Raw genomic sequence first — 19,851 nt, 5'->3', positions numbered from 1 at the left:
GGCTATACTGGTTTGTTTTCGGAGAAGCCAGTATTTCAACTTAGCAGGTTTCCTAAATCTCTGATAACATATTGTGATAATTGTGTGCTTTAGTTCAGTAAATATTTTACATATCGCACCTTTTGAAAAAAAAATAAGGGAAAGTAAATAAAGAGACATAAAATTTTAAATCTCTCATTTACAACTACAATAAAATCTTTTTTATGTATTTATTTTTATGCATCCTAGAAAAGTTACCCTAATTGAAGAAATACCCTTAAAATAATTATAACAGCATAGTCATAAGTCTTGATGTATTTATATTATGCATTACTTTGTACATGTTACAAATTAGAAATAAGCAAAGTGCATTTAAAAGCTCTTGTAATGGTGCATTTTTGATGTCTTTTTCTCAGTGTTGATATAAAGTCATCATGCCGGATAAATGCATGACACTAAGATCTCTCTGGCCTCACATCACTGAGCTCTGACCACCTGAAGCAAGCAAATCAACTGTGAATTATGTACTCTCCACCAGACAAGCGTGACAACAGCTTCAACCGGCAAAGGTCTGGCAGTAACATGGTCTGTTGTTGCATGATGGATTGGCTGTGTCATACAGGGCACAACCACAGTCATTCGGTGGACCATGATAGCATTCTTAGAGTAAAGTATAGCTTGGTATCTACATATATAAAATCAAATGAAAATACTAAATAATAAGTTGTATGAAAATATACATGAATCAATTCATATTATAACTAGATTTTTGCTGGCCTTTTTGCAGTTCCTTGCAATTCTGTAGCTATATTTTATGTCATCCATTTTATCATCCAACAGAAAAAATCATTTTGAAAAGTAATACCACTCCTCTCCTCAACAAGCCATGCAGATCTTAAGGCATAATTCACTTAAAATCTCTTATCATTTACTCATCCCCATTCCATCACAGATGTGTATGACTTTCATTCTTCTGCTGAACACAAATTAAGATTTTTTGAATAATATTTCAACTCTGTAGGCCCATACAATGCAAGTGAATGGGTAGCAATACATTTCACATAAAGCTCCTAAATACACATAAAGGCAATCTAGTGAAAGGTAATCCATTTGACAACATTGGTTAAATCTATATCTTCAGAAGAGATATAAGTGTGGGAAACAGATCATAATTTAAGTCCTTTTTCACTATCAATTTCCAACTTTGACCAGCCCCAACCAGTAGGTGGCTGCTTCATGCCGCTTCTGGAGATAAGGATTAAACCTCTAGAGTCTTATTATAAGATGATTTAACATGCTTTTGGGGCTTCAACATTTTGGCCACCATTCGCTTGCATTGTGAGGGCCAATAGAGCTGAAACATTCTTCTAAAAATCTTCATTTATGTTTAGCAGAAGAAAGAAAGTCATACACATCTGATGGTATGAGGGTGAGTAAATTATGAGAGAATTTTACATTTTGGTTGAATTATACCTTTAAGGTATCATTCATGTCTATAACCGAAAGTTTAATATGGGAGGTAAGGGGTTTGTTCAAATCACTAACTCTGAGCAGTATGATGCAGTAAACTCTCAGCTACTTATTTATTCATGCTTAGAGTTCTTGTGATAGGACCAAGGTTTAAGTACTTGATCATGATTAGAACTCCACAGGGCTACAATGACACTGGAGAGGTAATTACACAGGGCTGGAGAAACCCTACGGTCCCTGTTGATAACCCTACGGTCCCTGCCTGAGTAACTCAGAAATCAAAAGCATAATGCCTAAAAACTGAATGACTCTAAATCATGATGCCTGGGAATACTTAACTTTTAAACAAACACCTCTACTCTACATTAAGTCTAGTGGCTTGCTTAAAATAAAGCAATTAATGCTTAAATAAAGTTTCTGGCTATAAAATACAAAACATTTTATGAAATACTGTAAAATAATTAGGCATAAGTTAGGGAAGGCTGTGCTATTTTGTGAAAATAGTCACAGCTAAAAGACACAGTTGTCACAAAACAGCTAACTCGCACCTTATTGATTTTCTGTAGAACGTACAGTATAGTTCTGACTCAAAATTCTAATTCGATAACCCATGTTCGATTTCAAAGTCATTGTAAAATAACAATAAACACCTGTGCTTTGCAACAGCAAACTCCGATCACATCCTCACTAGTTTGTTTTTGTTTAAAACTTCAAATTCCTAATATCATCATTTTCTAAAGTATGCGGTAATGGAGTGCGTTTTCAAAATGTTAAATTTCCGGTGGAGGGAAATGCTGTGCTAGTGTGGATGAGAGGTGTGATGCAGCAAAATGATTGCGTTTTCAGTGTGGACATGGCCATGACTATGTTACTTGTTGGAGGAATTGTTTATTCCGAATACTAGAGCATCCTGAGATGCATCCTGACAGGAAACATCACAGCCTGGTTTGGAAACAGCACAAAACAAGACAGACTGGCAATACAAAGAGTGGTGCAACCAGCTGATCGCATCACCCACATCAAACTCCCTGACCTGCAGTCCATCTACAGCAAACGATGCTGGGCCAAAGCCAGGAAGATCATGAAAGACATCAGCCATCCTAATAATGGACTCTTTTCTTTGTTGAGGTCAGGGAAACGCTTCCGCTCCCTGATAGCCAAAAAAGAGAATGAGGAGGAGCTTCTTTCCCCAGGCCATCTGTGTCCTAAACCAAGGACAACTCCAGGACTAGGTTCACTATTCAACACCACACACTTGATGCAATATTCTCCTGACCAATATTCTTACATACTGAACATTACTGTACACTTGCACTTTACCCTGCACAATATATATATATATATATATATATATATATATATATATATATATATATATATATATATTGCCAGTCAAAATGTTGCTGCTAATCTACATCTATCACAATGCACTATTTCATATTCATATGCATACTTTAGTATATTTCTCTTTCCCCAAATGTTTGTGTATTTTATTGTTTTTTAAATGGGCATTTTTTAATAGGTTTTTTTTTGTGGTTTTACTTCTATTATAACTACTCCTTATCTATATACAGTGTATATATATATATATATATATATATATATATATATATATATATATATATATATATATATAAATCTTTATCGTAAACTGTGGGGAGAAAAGTCAAATCAAGCATTTCACTACATGTCGTACAGTGTATGGTTATGTATGTGACAAATAAAACTTGAAATTTGAAACTATTAAGGATTAATGAATAACTACTATGCTATACTTTAGAATAACTATGTGGTTTTTACCATAAATATAAGGCATTCTTACAACCTCATTACCCATGGTAAAATCATTGTAATACACAGACTTGAGTATATTTTATTAGCAAAAATAGTTCCTTAATAATAAATCATTAAAAAAAAATCTTTAAAGAAGATATAGTCCCTGACATGTAAACTTACCCAGTGCTAAGGTTAATAGTTGGCTTCCTTGAGTGCTGCTCAGTGATATTCAGTAGCAAGGTGAACATGTGTTTCACATTATACAATCACAAAAAAACACAATAAAAACAATTTCAGCTTCAGAATTTGACTTCTGTAACTGATTTATGAATGTTGTTGCATCTTACAACACACAGCAATCACCTACAGGACTGAGATGTCACATGCAGAGTTATAGTAATTAGCTACATTTTGCTAAATGAAACCATTGAAAACAAATTCAAACATTTGAGCATTTTCACAACGTTTAGCTGTTTTTTGACATTATCTCTTTAATCCAGGATAGGTAATTGCTCACTTTGGTATAAACCCCATAATACTCAGGCTGGGCGCACCCATAACCCCAGGACACAATACCTCCTATGAACCAACTTTCACTTTGTCCATCAAAAAACACATAAGGTCCTCCACTGTCCCCCTCACATGAATCTACCTTTCCCTGAACAAACCCTGCACATATCATGTTCTCTGTCACTACTAGTTTCCCTTTATCTGACACTGTGGAATCATATTTAGCTTTACAGCTCTCAAAATCAGCAACGGGTAAGAGTGCATACTGGAGACTCTGGGAATATCTTCCACGTCCTTCTGTATTCCGTACACCCCATCCAGACACTTTACCATTGTCATCAGCCTTCAAAAGAAAGCGCTCTTCAGTCCCAGGTAAACACACAGGCATGACTGCTTCAGTGACAGGTACCTTATACTGCAGTTTAATCAGGGCAATGTCATGATTGAAGTTAATATTATCATGATAGTACAGAGGGTGAATGAAGATTTTCTCTGGAATGGCAACTATTGCATTTTGGTCCTTATATGTGACTATGCCCATCCTCAGCATCAGGTTGGAGGAATCTTTATAGCTTTGCAGGACATGAGCAGCAGTAAGGGCCCAGTCATCCGACACCAGAGAAGCACCTCCTATGAACTTGGAGCCCACCAGTATCATGACCTGCCAGGGAATCTCATTCTTCTCTGCATCCTTCCCACCAATCACTCTGGATAGTTTCCCTAAGGGCTTGCCACAAACTTTCAAGAATGACAGACACCAGATCAGTGATTAGATGTTTGTTTTTTACACTCAAAGATATGCAATTGATATACACAGCCAGTTAATAGGATTTCATCAATGCTTTGAAATAACTCAAATGGAAGTATGGGAATTATGTAGTTACCAAAAAATTCATAAAATGTCTGTAAAAAGTGGTCACCAACAGTTGTTACCTAAAGGGGCTATTTGTAAAGTACCCTTTTTTTCTTTCTTTTTTTTTTTGCTTTACTTTTGTACAGTAACTTACATAGGTAGTCGGGTCGATTCAATCATGTTAAATATTATTTTTGACTTGGAAAAAAACAACAAGTTAATTTAAATGTTACATTATATTTTTTCAGTGTATATTTTAGCTTCTTCAAAGTTAGATTACATTTCTACAAACTCTGCGCATTCTGAAAGTTTGGCAACTTGCCAAAAAAACAAAAAGATAGGCACAATGTAAATTTGCCTGTAAAACAAATTTCAAGCGTTTAAGCATACAGTACACCTTTTTAGATCAAAGGGATTTTAATATTGTGAGAAACATAAATTCAGTCAAGTGTGTCCAAACCTTTGACAGGTAATGTACACTACCATTCAAAAGTTTGGGGTCACTTGCCTGAAATCTTTCTCATGATACAAAAAAATCTTTTGATCTTTAAAATAAAAGTTTTTGAAGTGGATGACTTGAACCGAATAATTAAGAAAAGCAGCCAATAAGTGCCCAACATAGATGGGAACTCCTTCAATACTGTTTAAAAAGCATCCCGGGGTGATACATTATGAAGTTGGTTGAGAAAATGTCAAGAGTACATGTCTGCAAATTCTAGGCAAAGTGTGGCCACTTTGAAGATGCTAAAATATAACACAGTTTTGATTTATTTTGGATTTTTTTTTAGTCACAACATAATTCCCATATTTCCATTTCTATTATTCCATAGCTTTGATGATGTACCTTTTATTCTAAAATGTAAAGAAAAAAAATTAAGAACGAGGAAGTGACCCCAAACTTATGAACGGTAGTGTACATCTAATTCCATTAGCATTAAACTATACTTACTGGGTGAACATTTTGGGAGAATTTTTCCACCCAGGGCATTTCTCCAATAGCCATCATGTGCACAGGTATAGACTCCTAATTACAAATAGAAAAAGATTAAGGCTTTGTCCTCTATGTGCAGTAGCTGTAAACTATGGCAGCTAGTTGATCAGTATTATGTTTCCATCCATTAACTATGATGTGAAATATGTCCCTTACCATTTGTTCCAGCCTCCATTGTGTAGAATTTATTGCAGGAATACTCAATCATGGATTGATATGTTGTTGTTTTGAATTTTACACTTCCATTATAAATTTCAACAGGATTTCCACAATCAACAACTGCAAAAGAGAAAATTTACAAAATTAAAGGAAATGTTCCATAGTGTGTATATGTGTGTGTAGGCATGTTTATGGGTTTACGAGGACAATTTTTCAGGTTACAAACTGGTAATTACAAGGGTATTATGCTATAAATGTGGTTTATGAGGACATTTCTAGTGTTTCCCCATAATTTAAATAGCTTGAAAAACATAGTGAACAATGTTTTATTGAAAATGCAGAAAGTTTTTTGTGAGGTTTAGGTTTAGGGGTTGTGTTAGATTTAGGGGATTAGAATCTATAGTTTTTACAGTATAAAAATCATTATGTCTACGGAAGGTCCTTATAATGATAGGTAGACCAACACATGTGTGTGTGTGTGTGTGTGTGTGTGTGTGTGTGTCTGTGTGTGTGTGTGTGTATGTGTGTGTGTTTGTGTGTGTGAGAGAGAGAGAGAGAGAGAGAGAGAAAAGAACAAATAATTTGATGAAAATTAAATAAAGAATAAATTAAATTAAAAGAAAGGAACATTATATATATATATATATATATATATATATATATATATATATATATATAGATATATATATATATATATATATATAATAACCTTGTATTTACTCATTTTACAAAGGCCAGTTTTATTGTTTTAATCTTTCATTTAATTTATTTATCAATTTCAATTTTTTGCTGCTCAAAAACATTATTTTACCTTTTAAATACATATTTATAAATATTAATTATATTTAAGCTTTTAAATATGAGTGTCATCGCTATGTATTTCCTGAAAATAAATCTACACTTCAACCTGAACTATCATTTCAGGTTATAAAACATCCCTCCGACATGTTGCAGTAAACCCCCATTGAAGATTAGACACACTTCATGCTTATCTGGGATTTCAGAACTTACTGACGCAGTCAGGCATCGGTCCATTCCAATATCCACCCTTTAGGCATGTGGCTTGATAAAAGGGCAATGTTTCCTCCCCCTGAAGATGTAAGAAGTCACTTTTAAGTCTACAAAAGAGCATAGCAAGCTTTCTTTCACCTTTGAGATAGTTAAAGGAAAAATGTTTACCAGTTCTAACTCATAGCCCCGATCACATGTGACATTGAAAGTGTCCGTCAAGATGTACTGAGACTGCTTGGGGTCAATATGTCCGAGTTTAGGAGCCACAGGGTTTGGACACGGCTTGGCTATGTGAGAAGGAAACAGTGAGCACTGTCAAACAGAACTGGTAATGAAAGCACACATTCTGGAAACCAGATCATTAACTCTTGTCATTTAAATGTTTATGTGATTCTTAACGCATCATGTCTGAAATGTGTCTGCAGACAGCCATCAGATCTGAATAGGCCTACTGAAATTAAAAGCTGGTTAAAAACATTTCTTTTTGTGGTAGGTTGCACACCATTATACTATTTTTATTGAACAAAATAGAGATCTTAGAGCCTTTATATGTTTAGGGGCACATCTTGTTTTAAGTGTTTTCTATGACTGCGGTTATGAATGTAACTGATCCTGCTCGACCCGGTCTGAGCGAGATTCGAACCGGTGTTGGCCGGCATGGGGGGCAGACATGCTAATGAGGAGGCTAAAGGCTACAGCCCCTAGCGTCAGTTGCTATTGCGCCTCTTGAGGCCAAGGAAGTGAGGTTTACACATACCGCACAGCTATCACTTTCCAGCTACCTCCTGTTACACTCACTCCCCTAAACCTCACTCCCATCCAGGTCAACGGCACCACTGTAACTGGTCCTGCTCGACCCGCTCAGAGCGGGATTCGAATCAGCGTCGGCCAGCATGGGGGATGGGCATGCTAACGAGGAGGCTAAATGCTACAGCCCCTAGCATCAGTCGCCAAGGGAGTGAGGTTAACACATACCACACTGCTATTACTTACCAGCCACCTCCTGTTACATGTACACGCACAAGAATATTCCCATATTGATACGAATTTGCTCATACATATTCTGATTATGTAGGATTCATTCAAACGCATTAACCTGATTACCATAATTATAAGACAGTATTCGTGTTTCTAATAATCTGAATGAAACAGTTTGGCATATGCCTGTATTAATCAGATTTTTGGGTCTTGTCAACATAATCAAAATATGCACTGTAACTGAATATTAATTTATATCCATTTCCAAACAAAATTAATGGATACAAAGACTGTATACAGGCTGTCGAGCATGTAAAAAAAATAATAATTCAGGCAGGCTTAACCAGAATGTGGACTTAACTGGAAAATGATGTGCGTGTAAACATGGGCATTGGGCATTTTCAAAGTTACTTTGGTAAGAAAGCATATGTTTAGAAAGTATCTGAATTAAGAACATAAATTTAAACGTAAATGTAAAACACCTTGATATTAAACACTACGGTGCATTACACAGAGTAGTGGCTTGTAAACTACCTGTGCTGGTATACTTGATCTTCCAGCCTTTGTTCTTCCCTGAGCCATCTGAGCGGAATGTCACATGCACTTCGTGTGTGCCTGTCTCTATTTTTTCTGGTGGAGTCTTCCCACAAAATGGGCCATACTCCCTCCCACCTGCGGTGATCTTACAAGAAGAAACAAAGCAGAGATTATTTCACTCAGACAGCTGAAGTGGACCGTTTGAATTGTGTGTACAAATGGCAACAGATAAACAAGTCTCCAGGGAGGTGGGAGGGTGAGCAGAAATAATTGCCAGTTGTGGAGGGCACGAGAGGGCATACATTATGTATTCAACAGCCTTCAGGTCAGTGATTAGTGGAGTAGTCTGATGCTTAGCATCAGTGCTGAGGAGACCATATTTGTTTTTAGAGGCAATGAGAAAGAATGGAGAAAGCCATTTAAAGGTGTTTAATGCCATGACAAGTTATAGGGCTGAGTCATTTAAACACAAATGAGCTTTGATGCAGAGTATAATAATCAGCTCAAAAAACAAACACTCTTACACACTTGTCATGTTTATATTCAAAGAGATACAATCTTCTCTGTGTTAACCACTCTAAAATCTCGCTTAACACCCAGCAAGGACACTAGAATGTATGGTATGTCTCTCGACACACAATATATTTAATGTAAATTACTTTACATTAGCATGAATCGCATTCCAACATTCCAGTTGTTCAAAAGTACAAAACCCCTTAAATATGCAGTAATATTAATAACCATTTAAAATATCTTAGTAAATTGATTTATGAATCCTTTATAACTCCATTATAGGACACAGCATTTGTAACAGTGGCAATAATAGTCAGAATAGGAATAGTTCACACAAACATTTAATATTCAAGGTTCACCAAACAATAAATGTGAAGGGGATGGGGCTGTCAACATCCCAAAAGGACACAAAAGTACAATCAAATTTGTCAATATGGCTTGTGTGCTATATTCCAAGTCTTCTGAAGTCAGACTGAAATTTAAGCCACATCCACATTAATCCGTTTAAGTTTGAGAACACAGTTTTCAGTCTCCTAATGTCAATGCTTTCCAAAGTTTGCGGTTATGGAGAGCATTTTTAAAAGTCCCTGTTTTCGGTGGAGGAAACACTAGGAAACTTCCTGTGTTCCAGGGGGGATGAGAAGCGTTTTCATTATAAAAATAGTTTGTTGAGGTTGACATCACTATTTTTAACATACTTTTCCAGCAGGCCTTTATCTCTCTGAATCGGTGCTTTTAGCGCTGCATCGCTTCTTTGCCTTACTGCACTTGTCACAAAGCTCCTTCCACTTTTGGAGGCAAGTTATCTCATCTGACTTCATAAAAACGCAATCTTCCTATACGCATTTATCATTGCCACGCTGTCTTTGTGGAGTTTGTGTTGAGAATCATAAAATAGTGTTCTTCTGCACAATCTCTGAGAGACGGACTTTGCAAGTGTGACGGAGTGAAGTGAAATTCGAAGAGATGTAGCCAAATACGCCACCATGGGTCTTCAACCCAAGGAGTTCAGAGCTTAATTTAAGCCGGAAACTATTGAAGTCATAAGGACTCACAGGTGTGTCATACCCAGTGAAGATAAGAGACTGTGTGTAAAGAGCATTTTATTCAAGGACACAATTAGTTAAAACCGGAGTAACAACAGTGGGTATTCAAATTCCAACAAATTCCATACCATCAAATTGCTGACACCGTTTCCATCTAATACGCGACAATTACTTGCTTCTGTCACACACAACAGCTTCTTATCATGTTTAGACACTCTACTGATTGGTTAAGTTTAGATAAGCGGTTTGGGTAAGGGCATAATATTAATAAGCATGTCCTTAAAACCTTGTGCGCGGAACTTGCGCTTACTTCCGCATTACACATCTAGAAATTTTGCACATGATGAAGTCATACGAGTTCATGCGAACAACATCATGCTAGACCATATGAAATAGCCAACTCCTAAATTCTGTACGAATTTTCATGAGATTGGGTTGGCCGGACTATCTTCTCTAAAATCTAAAATCACAATCCGAAAGTCTCGAGTCAGAGTAAAATGCTTCCGAGTCCGAACTCAAGTACCCCAACTCTAGAATATGTTCAGGGGAAAAAAACACCATAACATTGGAATTACATGTTTGTGAGAAAATAATGACAGCATTTTAATTTGGGGGCAATACTCTTCTTTTAACTCTAAAACAAACTCATGAATAGAGTTTTTAAATTCTTGTCATGAGGCTTGGCAAACTCTACAATATCTTTTTTTTTTAGCTAAAGGTATAGACAGTTTCCAAAGCACCCACAAGGACCCTGTCATGGCTGTTGTTTAGGCTTGATGTACCATACCAGCTGGACTGCTGTCAGTGCTTGCTGATTGTGAAATAACCAACCTTGAGGATGTCATAAGGGCAGAGGATTTCAGGATGAGTCTCCACATCAAATAGGTCCTGGAAGTCCAGGGTCACTTGGAAGCCTTCCATCAAGCTGATAGTGTAATCACACTGGCTCATCTTGGGGTAAATGCCTGGGTACTCTGGACTGCTCAGTTCTCCTGACCTCTTCTGAAATACCTGCCCACTACACTCAACTACAGTGGAAGAAATGCATTTTCAAACTCATTGACAATTGTCCAAAGCACACACATATAAATCCAACAGATAACTATCCAAGCCACATTTAACAATGGGGTCTGCATAAAAAGATAGAAACGGCTTTATGTCAATATCTTTATACTTACTCCTACCATAAGAGTATCATTTAAGAGTCACTTAAGAAGCTCTACAAGCATTCTGATAATCAAAACAAGTTATTTTGGCTAAAGCTAACTGATTCCAGATGAATAAAACAATACTGGTTTTGAGGTAATGAAGCTTATACTGTACTTTTGACATGTATGCTTAATCTGTAAAGCTAAAGAGTGTAATTTTGATGTAACTAGCATCACCAAATGGAATTACAAAAATAATTCTGAACACTCCTCTTCTGGCAATGGTCAGTCAAACAGAGAGCCCCACCCCAAACTCAAGCCATTGGTTGAACCAGTGTTGCTGTGTTGGGCTGGCCAGGATGCTCAAACAAACAGTAAAATGTTTTGAAAATGCCACAGAGCCACAATGTTTACACTTTGTGGCGAAACCAATCTACAAATGGCTTATGTATAGATGTTTCTGCATATTAAGCTGATATAGGAGAAAGTATTTTAACATAGAAAAATGTCCACAAGTGGGCCATAGATTTTTTTTTTCTTCTGCAATCTGTTGCAGTTTATTCTTAACTAAGGCAGATGTTACAAAAACAAATTTGGCTAACTCAGCTGAGGAGGGCAAAGGTCTGGTAATTCATATGATTAAATGATTCAGACACGAGTCATTGTTTCTGTCTTTCCTTCTGTCCCACATGATGTGATGTCTCTATCTACCCCATTAGCAAAGAAAAACAATTAAGAGGCACGTCTAAGCTAGTAATTGTGATTAATTACCCAGTATTACAGCTTGAAACAGGTATCAATTTTCCCCTGATCTCTATAACGCTGTTCCCTCAGGAACCAATGCTTATTAACCTGGACCCGCTTAGACTGACAGAGATCAACTGCTTCATACAGGCATACTAGCGAGACACTGCCCACTGTATCATCACTCTGTTGCTGAAGTGTGCTGTAGGCTAAAGCTAATAAACTCTGTCAAGAACTGCAGTGAACATTAGCATTTTATATTGAACTTTAAAGGGATAGTTCACCAAAAATGAAAAATTATGTCATCATTTACTTACCATTATACAGAGCCCTTTAGAGGACAGGGAGGGAATTTGAGTAGTTTAAAAATTTATTTTGTGTTCCCTCGCAATTGTTTTGTGTTCTTTCACAATTATATTGGGTTCCCTTGCAATAAATTAACCATGGTTTTCCTATAGTAACCGTAGTTGATGGTAACTGTAGTAAAACCATAGTAACCACAAAATGTACCATGGTTTTGCTATAGTAACTATAGTACAAATATTGTGTTTGTATATGAAATATTGGATTTTAAATGAACCATAGTAATAACAAATGAAAATGAAAACTAACAAAATTTTGTGGTTACTATGATTTTACTACAAATAGCCATGGTTCAACTATGGTTACTGTAATTAAGCATGGTTTTAATTCAGTAGCCATGCTTAAACCATGGTATTTGCAGTAAACACATACTATCCACAAGATTAATCATGGTTACAACAGTCGTGAGTATTAAACAGATCCCTCGCACCTGCATTTGGAATACCAATCTACCTCTTGTTGTAATCCATTGTCATTTTCATGCAACACCTGTGAGCGGACCAGGAACCTAAACACTATTTAAGTGTGATGAAACTGCGCTAATCAACTACAGAAGATGCGCGGCACATGCAAACCATTTGTGCTTCACAAGCAGCTGATATTGCAGTGCAGCATTTCACGTTCGGTAAGTCGTGCACGTAAATGCGTCTGCTTGGTTCCGGTCGCATAGGATGACAGCCTATATTTTCTTCATTAAATTTGTTCTTTCTTGCAAATCATGATGTAAATAAGAAAACACGTTTATCAATGTTTGAGATGTTCATTCAAATGCACCTGGTCCTGAAACCACAATAATGGTGACCTTGGTGGCAAACACATACAGGGGTTAAAAAGTATGAGTCTGATTCAAGATCTCAATTTAAACAGGGAATAAACTGGAAATTCATTAAAAATGTCAAGTTTTCTTGCTTCCATAGAAACACATATGAGGATTTTCATGCTAAGTAAAATAATCATCAGTTTTTGTACCAAAATTATAAAGGAAACTCTGGACTTCACATTAATTGTTCAATTAAACTTTACACTCAAACTGTTATGCTGTTAATATAATTTATATTGGGGAAAAAAAGTTACAGTGGGGAAGGAGAGAGATTCCATTTCAACAGCCTTGGACATGAAGGAGCTGAGGAATGCTGATCTCCTGGAATCATCGAGAGGGTTCTTGCAATCTGGAACACAGATATACAGCCCTCATGTCAGTTTCTTTATTTGAAACACACAGATGCACGAAACTTGAAGAGAAGGTTTGATAGCCAGAGCAAAATCTTGTCGCTGGTATAGGGATTCCAAACTTTGTGTCGCCATAGTCTCTTGTAGTGAGACTTGATACTTGGTCAATCTTCTACTGTCTCTCTCTCTCTGTGTGTGACGCGAAGACATAGCACGGTGGATGGTTTGTGTTTTGTTACATCTGTTATCACTCAGACCGGAGATTCAGGACAAAAGTGATTTGTTACATTCTCCTTCAGAGGCTCAGAGCAGGGTGTTATACTGTTACTGTCCCTCATGGAGTGGGACCAGAACGAAGAATTGTTATCATGTTAGAGTCTCATTGGATGGGAGATGCAGGATTTTATATGTTTTGCATTCTGTTGGCATCTCTCCCTCTTGGAGTGGGACCAGGAAGTTGTATCTGTCATTGCCTTCGATGTTGTATAATCTGTTACTGCCTCCCGGCTCGCCGGCCGGAAACACAGAATAAAGGTGTGTCTGATTGTAAGGATGCATTAAACCTTCCTGGTGAGGAGAAGACTTCAGTTTGGCACCCTCTTATTTCAGGGTCATGATTGGCTGCTGAAATCAGAGGGGCCCCATATAGTGTGGCTCACCCTCCCTTCTTTGTGTGGAACTCATTTGCATATTTTAAGGTACACAGTTAGATCAGTGCTCTTAAAGTTTTATCCATGCATTATTTCTTTTCCAAACCACTTTCAAAATATTCTAGGCATTGTTCTGCATGCATCTAAAGTCTAAATATGGTTCTGAAAGATGAAATATCACACATGCTTTCAATTAAATCTTAATAACTCAATTTGTGTGGAATGTTGTGGTAATCAAACAACTGCAATTTACATACACAGTTCCATGAACAAACATGGAGTGAATGTGAGCAGTTGGTGTCCATGTTAGAAGTAAAAGATTGGACATTTCTGTCTTTCTTTGTGGCTTCTTTGTTCAGCTTTTGCCACATGTTAATGTTGCCTCTGGAGTTTAAGGAATTTTAAGAAATTTGTATTATCCTTAGTAGTCTAAATCTCAGGATGAGGGTGGAGATGTGCCAGAGGATTTTGGTGATAAGTTACCCTTAATGGACCAATGAGAAGTCCTTTTCCATGTGTTGCTCAGCGCAACTGAGTTGGTTCTGATGGATTTTTGCCAACTTTTGCCCACTTTTGTGTACAACAGCTCTGAGGTCTGTCAGTCATGCTGCTGCAGACTTCTGGCATTCTTCAAAGACTGTTCTCATTCCCAGCATACAATGGCAGGGAAAGTGAGAGTGTTGTCCTGGGAATGTAAAAGAAACCACTTCACTTGGTCTATCCAGCATGCATGCCCCACAACGAGGTCTAAGTTCATGTTGCGACAAGGCGGTGAAAAAATAGCAAGCTCCTCACCTGATTGCATGTATGTTTCACTAATGAGAACACAGCAATATTAGCCTCCCCTTTATCTCTGCCAAATGTGATCGTATTATGCATGCCGATTGTGGAGCGCCGATCTTCACGTTCAGGCCAATCCGCTTGATATGGAGAAAGAGGAGGCTTGAGGCAGCGAAAAATCCTGCAAAAATCTCAGCGCTCTACATCTCCTTCTCTGTCTCACTCATACAGTCTCTCAGGAGGAGCAAGCAGGAAGAGAGGGGAGCGGATTCAGCTTTCAGAATGAACGCAATCCGCTAGAGCCAAGCTTTATGAGTTTTATGAGCTCACATTAAATTAGACTTAATGAGCACTGTTAAAGAAGGCTCACCAGTGGAAACACTTCTACCCGCATAATATTGCGTCTTTAAAAAGACGTGCTTTCAGCAAGTGAATCTTTAGGTTTTCTTCACTCTTTTAGGAGAGCAATAAATATACTGCAAACATGGAAGTGTTTTTGAAGGGGTGATTCTTTTGCACCAGCAGGAAGAAGTATAGAGCCCATTCTCACTGACCGGGTATAGATCAACAGCGAAGCTGGTTTAAGATTCTGGAGCACAAGAGATTTATACACTGTCCTGAAAGAGAAAAATTCTGTTGGTGTGACACAAGGCCCCAGCTTAAATGCTCAATATGAAGTCCCAAGCTTCACCAGCCAATTAAATTGGCATAATTGTCAATGCCCACGGGGGGTGCTCCCATTGCATCATCTTCTGAAGCAGCGTCAAAGTTGCCTTCTTGGCTTTTCCAAAGTCATGGAAAATACGATATTACTATAATAAAACCATGGATTCCATCAAAAAAACATGATTACTACAGACAATATTACCATAGAAAAATCATGATTTCCACAAACAATTTTTACAAAAAACTATTGCAAGGGAAAGCAAACTAAAGTGAGGGAATGCAAAACTTTTTGAGAGGGAATGCAAACCTTATTGTGAGGGAGCACAATGTATTATGAGGGAACGCACAGTATTGCAAGGTAATGCAAATCTTATTGCAGGGGAACGTAATCTATTGCGAGGGCAGGCAAAAAGTATTGTGAGAAAAAAGACATCTTTTGAGAGGGCATGAAAAACTATTTCGGAAAATATAAATCAATCCTAGTTTACTTCTGAACCATCATATTGTTCCAAGCCTGGATGTCTTTCTTCCATAAAATGTGAATGGTGACTGAGGCTGGCATTCTGCCTAACATCTCCTTTTGTGTAACATGGAAGAAAGAAAGCCAAACAGATTTGGAACAACATGAGGGTGAGTAAATGATGACATAATTCTTTTTTTTTTTTTTTTTTTTTTGGGTCAACAATCCCTACAAGGGAAATAAAGATAAATGTGCTCCTGCACTTACAGTAGCTGTGACACCCCCCCATCAATGATATAGCGAACAACTCTTCTATTTGGTGACTCCATTTACTGTTTGATTATAGCCTATGCTATCGCAGTCAGCGCTGATAGATAGTGTGTGTGGTGAGCAGTAGCTGCCCAGCAGCCTGCTGTTTTGATGGTAGTTTCAATAGGGCTGTGATGTACAACATTCATCATTTGCAGCATAAATCATAGAATTGAGCTCTATGACAATATTTCCTGAACATATTAGGGTTAGCTCAGCTCTCACAAAGTTTTGTTTCTTCAATAGGATTTTTAAAAACAGAGCAACATTTCTGCAATGGATGTTTATAAGCAATCAGACGGAGTCTGTTTCTCAAATATGAGTTTTTAATGCGTGTACCAGTAAAAATGATAAATTCATAAAACTCTTTAAAAACCATCTAAAATAAAAAGTAAATTACATCATAGTATGGCCAGTATGGCGAAAGTGTGGCGAACCTTGGTACACTGAAGGTATCAGATGCCATGATACTGAATAAATTCAATGGTATTTATATGGAGGTACTTCAAAGGTACTTCAAAGAATACCATGGTGTTACCATGGTAGAAGTTCAAAAAGCCATGGTATGATCATGGGACCATGATAAAAGAAAGAAAAAACATGCTAATACTATGGTACTTTTTTTTGTAGTGAGTTTAGGCAGAAATCATTTAAGAGCACTTTTTCAATACAATCAGAGATAAATACAATAATCAAGAATTCATGGTCTTCTACAAAGCAATATTTAATGAGATCACAGTCTGGCTATTCATTACCTCTCTTTTTTTTCATTACTGTATTTATTGCACAACTTGCTATTTTGTGCAAATGAGTGTACACCACACCTTAGCATATATCACAGCGTCAGTTCACAGAATCAATGAGCAGAGTAACTACAGACCAAAGGTGTCATCTGTTCTTGTATCAGTCTTACCAGTGCAGTGTTTTCTATTAGAGTGGAGCTGGTATCCCAATCTACAAGTGCAGTAAAATCCCCCCACATAATTGTGGCAATTATGGTCACACATGGGCTCTCCATCCACAGTGTTCAGGCACTCATCAATGTCTGTAAATAGTGAAAAGAGCCCGTTTAGCAACGTTTTTTTATTTGCACTTATTCTTGAGGATTTTGGGCCATATAGTTAAATGTGGGCCATATAGTTAAATGCTAAATATGGCAAATTACAAATGACTGTATATTCAATCAAGATTTTAAATGAACTAATTATCTATTAAGAGAGACAGCAAGCAGTGAATCCATTATCTCCATCACCTTCTGCAGAATAAAATGCCTGGAACCCTGTGAATCGATCTTCATTAGAGAAATCTGATCTGAAGAGCATGGACATCGTGTTGGTAGCAGAATAGATGATAGTGTTTTTTGGTGCATCGCCATAATGTTTCTCTACCTCACCACAGAACCGAACAGTCTTATTTCCTTCTGAGAACACCTGAAACAGCCAGTTGTCAGTTTCAGCAAGTAACGCATTAAACAAGTAATAGTAATTATAAGCAAACATCATTTATACCCTGAATTTGCATAAAAAGCTCACATAAAGAACATAGATAGCATCATGCTGCCGCTGGCCAAATGAATGCACTACAAAGGGGGGTATGTGTTCCCCAACTGCTTTCGGGTCCTTGAATAACATATAACGTGTGAGTAAGGGCAGCCTGTAGGTAAGATGGTGCCTCCCTAGGGAGTTGGTGCCCTACGCAGACAGCATAGTCTGCTTATTGGGAGTGGCGGTACTGGTTAGCATACACTAGCAGATCAATAGGGAACTATAGTATGGTGTATTACATGATAGAGAGGTTTAATTAATTGTTCATAAGGTTTTTTTTTAGAACTTTTCATAAATTTTTAATTACTTTTAGTAATCTAATATCATTAAACTTAAGTTTTATTTTTCGCAAGATGGTTATATAGGCCTATGTTGCATTATACTTGCAGATAGTGTTGCCATCCGTCTCATAAAATAGCCTAAGGGATCATCAAGTGATCCCTTATTTTCATTTCAAAGATGAAATGATGCATCCCGTATCTAATCAATACAGGACGAACTTTGTCCCTTATTTTTAAGATGACCCCGGCGGACCCTGGTTGGGTGGCGAAAACGTTCAAGGGGGTTCAAAATACTTAAATTCTTTTTTTAAGTGTTTGAAGATAAAGATCTAATCTGTGTTTTATATTAGGTTTGGTGGCCCCTCTAAACAGCTTATGTAGAAACACAGAATAAATGGTTATTTTTCCAGTTAAGTTATTGGTAGCTACAAGCAGATTTTGGAATTACTTGCATGGTAAAACTTTAGAATAAGGTTCTGTTTGTTAACATAATTTAACATGAACTCACAATGAACAATACTTTTTAAGCATTTGTTAATCTAAGTTAATGTTAATTTCAACATTTCCTTGTAAATTTTTTAAATCAAAAGTTGTTCTTGTTAACATTAGCACTATGAACTAACAATGAACAATTGTATTTTTATTAACTAACATTAAAAAAGATGAATTAATGCTGTAAAAAAAGTGACATACAGTTAATTGTTTGTTAATGATACCTAATGCATTAAATAAGGTTAATGAATGGAACCTTATAGTAATGTGTTACCAATTATACTTGAAACATGGGGGAAATTATAGGTATCTATCATGGTGAAAACCTTTGGAAAAACCAATACCCAGTTTAGCTGGCATTTAGCCATATCATCAGATTTCTAATTAAATCTGATTTGGATTTGACACTGAAAGGTCTGTTAAAGACATAGATCTAACCTGAACAAAGTCATATTCACATCGGTGAGAAGGCTCCAGGCTAAAATAAGTGAAGTAGAGGCGTAATCGGTGTCCTTCTGGTCCTGTGATATTCCACACCATGTGCAGGTTGTTTGGATAGACATTTGGGAAGTTGGGAGAGGTGAAGCTCCCAAACAGTCCTGTTAGCTCTGAGCCAAACACGAATGGAAGCAGGACCAAAGCCAAACATAGACTAAAACAAAGCACAGAGAAAAATAACAAAAACTAAATTTTGTGATATCAGACATTCATGTTTGTTTCAATGACAACATACTGAAAAAGACACACTTCTAACAATTCAAACTTCCCCGTTCTATACTTAACAAATTACACTTAACACATTTGAACAATTTGCATACCTGTTCATCATTCCAGAAAGCTTCAAACTTCAGTTTATCCCACAAAGACGTATTAAGGACAATATGTCCTAAACACCTATGCAGAACACTAATGTCCTCTAGGTTACTGAACCAGCCACCCAAAACGACTTTGTGCAAACATTGCTGTGAACAGCACTGCTCTGATTTTCATTATTGTTCATTTTGTCATATGAGAGTATCAGTTATTGGATTGAAGACATAGAGTATCAGCTAACCCTTTACATCACCTTTACCCTCCTTTAAGGATGGATTTTGTCATTGTTCCTGTTCTATGCTAAGATGAAAACAGCAATCAGATGGTTTCAGACCAAGTAAATAAAAGGTCTGAATAATTCAACCTGATGATTACAAATATGGTCCTCTCTTAGACAGCGCTTGTCAGCAAAGGGTCAAATTAACTCTAGTTTTTGGAGTCTGTCCCTCTCGCCAGTTGTCAATAATTGATTTTTTCTGTTTACTTGCAAACAAAGCAAAGAACAAAACAAGTATGTACACTAAAAAACTGCACATCTTACAAAGCAGTTGCTTCAACTTTGTTCATAGCTTAGTTTTCTTAAATGTTAGAAAACCTATTACAATAAC

At 37.0% G+C, this 19,851-nt stretch overlaps 1 protein-coding gene across 1 annotated transcript; it reads right to left on the bottom strand.

Annotated features, from left to right (window-relative positions):
* Window positions 1-3,319: 3,319 nt before the first annotated feature.
* On the bottom strand, window positions 3,320-19,567 carry masp2 (MBL associated serine protease 2). Its single transcript, XM_052105260.1, has 11 exons — window positions 19,249-19,567; window positions 18,869-19,082; window positions 17,366-17,543; window positions 17,027-17,158; window positions 10,655-10,851; window positions 8,262-8,409; window positions 6,918-7,036; window positions 6,750-6,828; window positions 5,736-5,858; window positions 5,538-5,612; window positions 3,320-4,473 (listed from the first exon to the last, which is right to left on the bottom strand). Exons 1-11 carry the CDS (start codon window positions 19,257-19,259, stop codon window positions 3,692-3,694), a joined length of 2,058 nt encoding a protein of 685 aa, XP_051961220.1. The 5' UTR covers window positions 19,260-19,567; the 3' UTR covers window positions 3,320-3,691.
* Between the last annotated feature and the right edge of the window lie 284 nt (window positions 19,568-19,851).

This window comes from Xyrauchen texanus, chromosome 35 (assembly GCF_025860055.1).
Source record: "Xyrauchen texanus isolate HMW12.3.18 chromosome 35, RBS_HiC_50CHRs, whole genome shotgun sequence".
NCBI classification, from domain to species: Eukaryota; Metazoa; Chordata; class Actinopteri; order Cypriniformes; family Catostomidae; genus Xyrauchen; species Xyrauchen texanus.
Note: the sequence above shows the minus strand (reverse complement) of the source record. Positions and strands in the feature narration are given on the sequence as shown.

Coding starts and splice junctions, on each gene's coding strand:
- masp2 (XM_052105260.1), bottom strand. Junction 10,852..17,026: donor TAATAGAAAACACTGCACTG/GTAAGACTGATA, acceptor CTTCCACTGTAG/TTGAGTGTAGTGGGCAGGTA. Junction 5,859..6,749: donor ACCGATGCCTGACTGCGTCA/GTAAGTTCTGAA, acceptor TCTCTTTTGCAG/TTGTTGATTGTGGAAATCCT.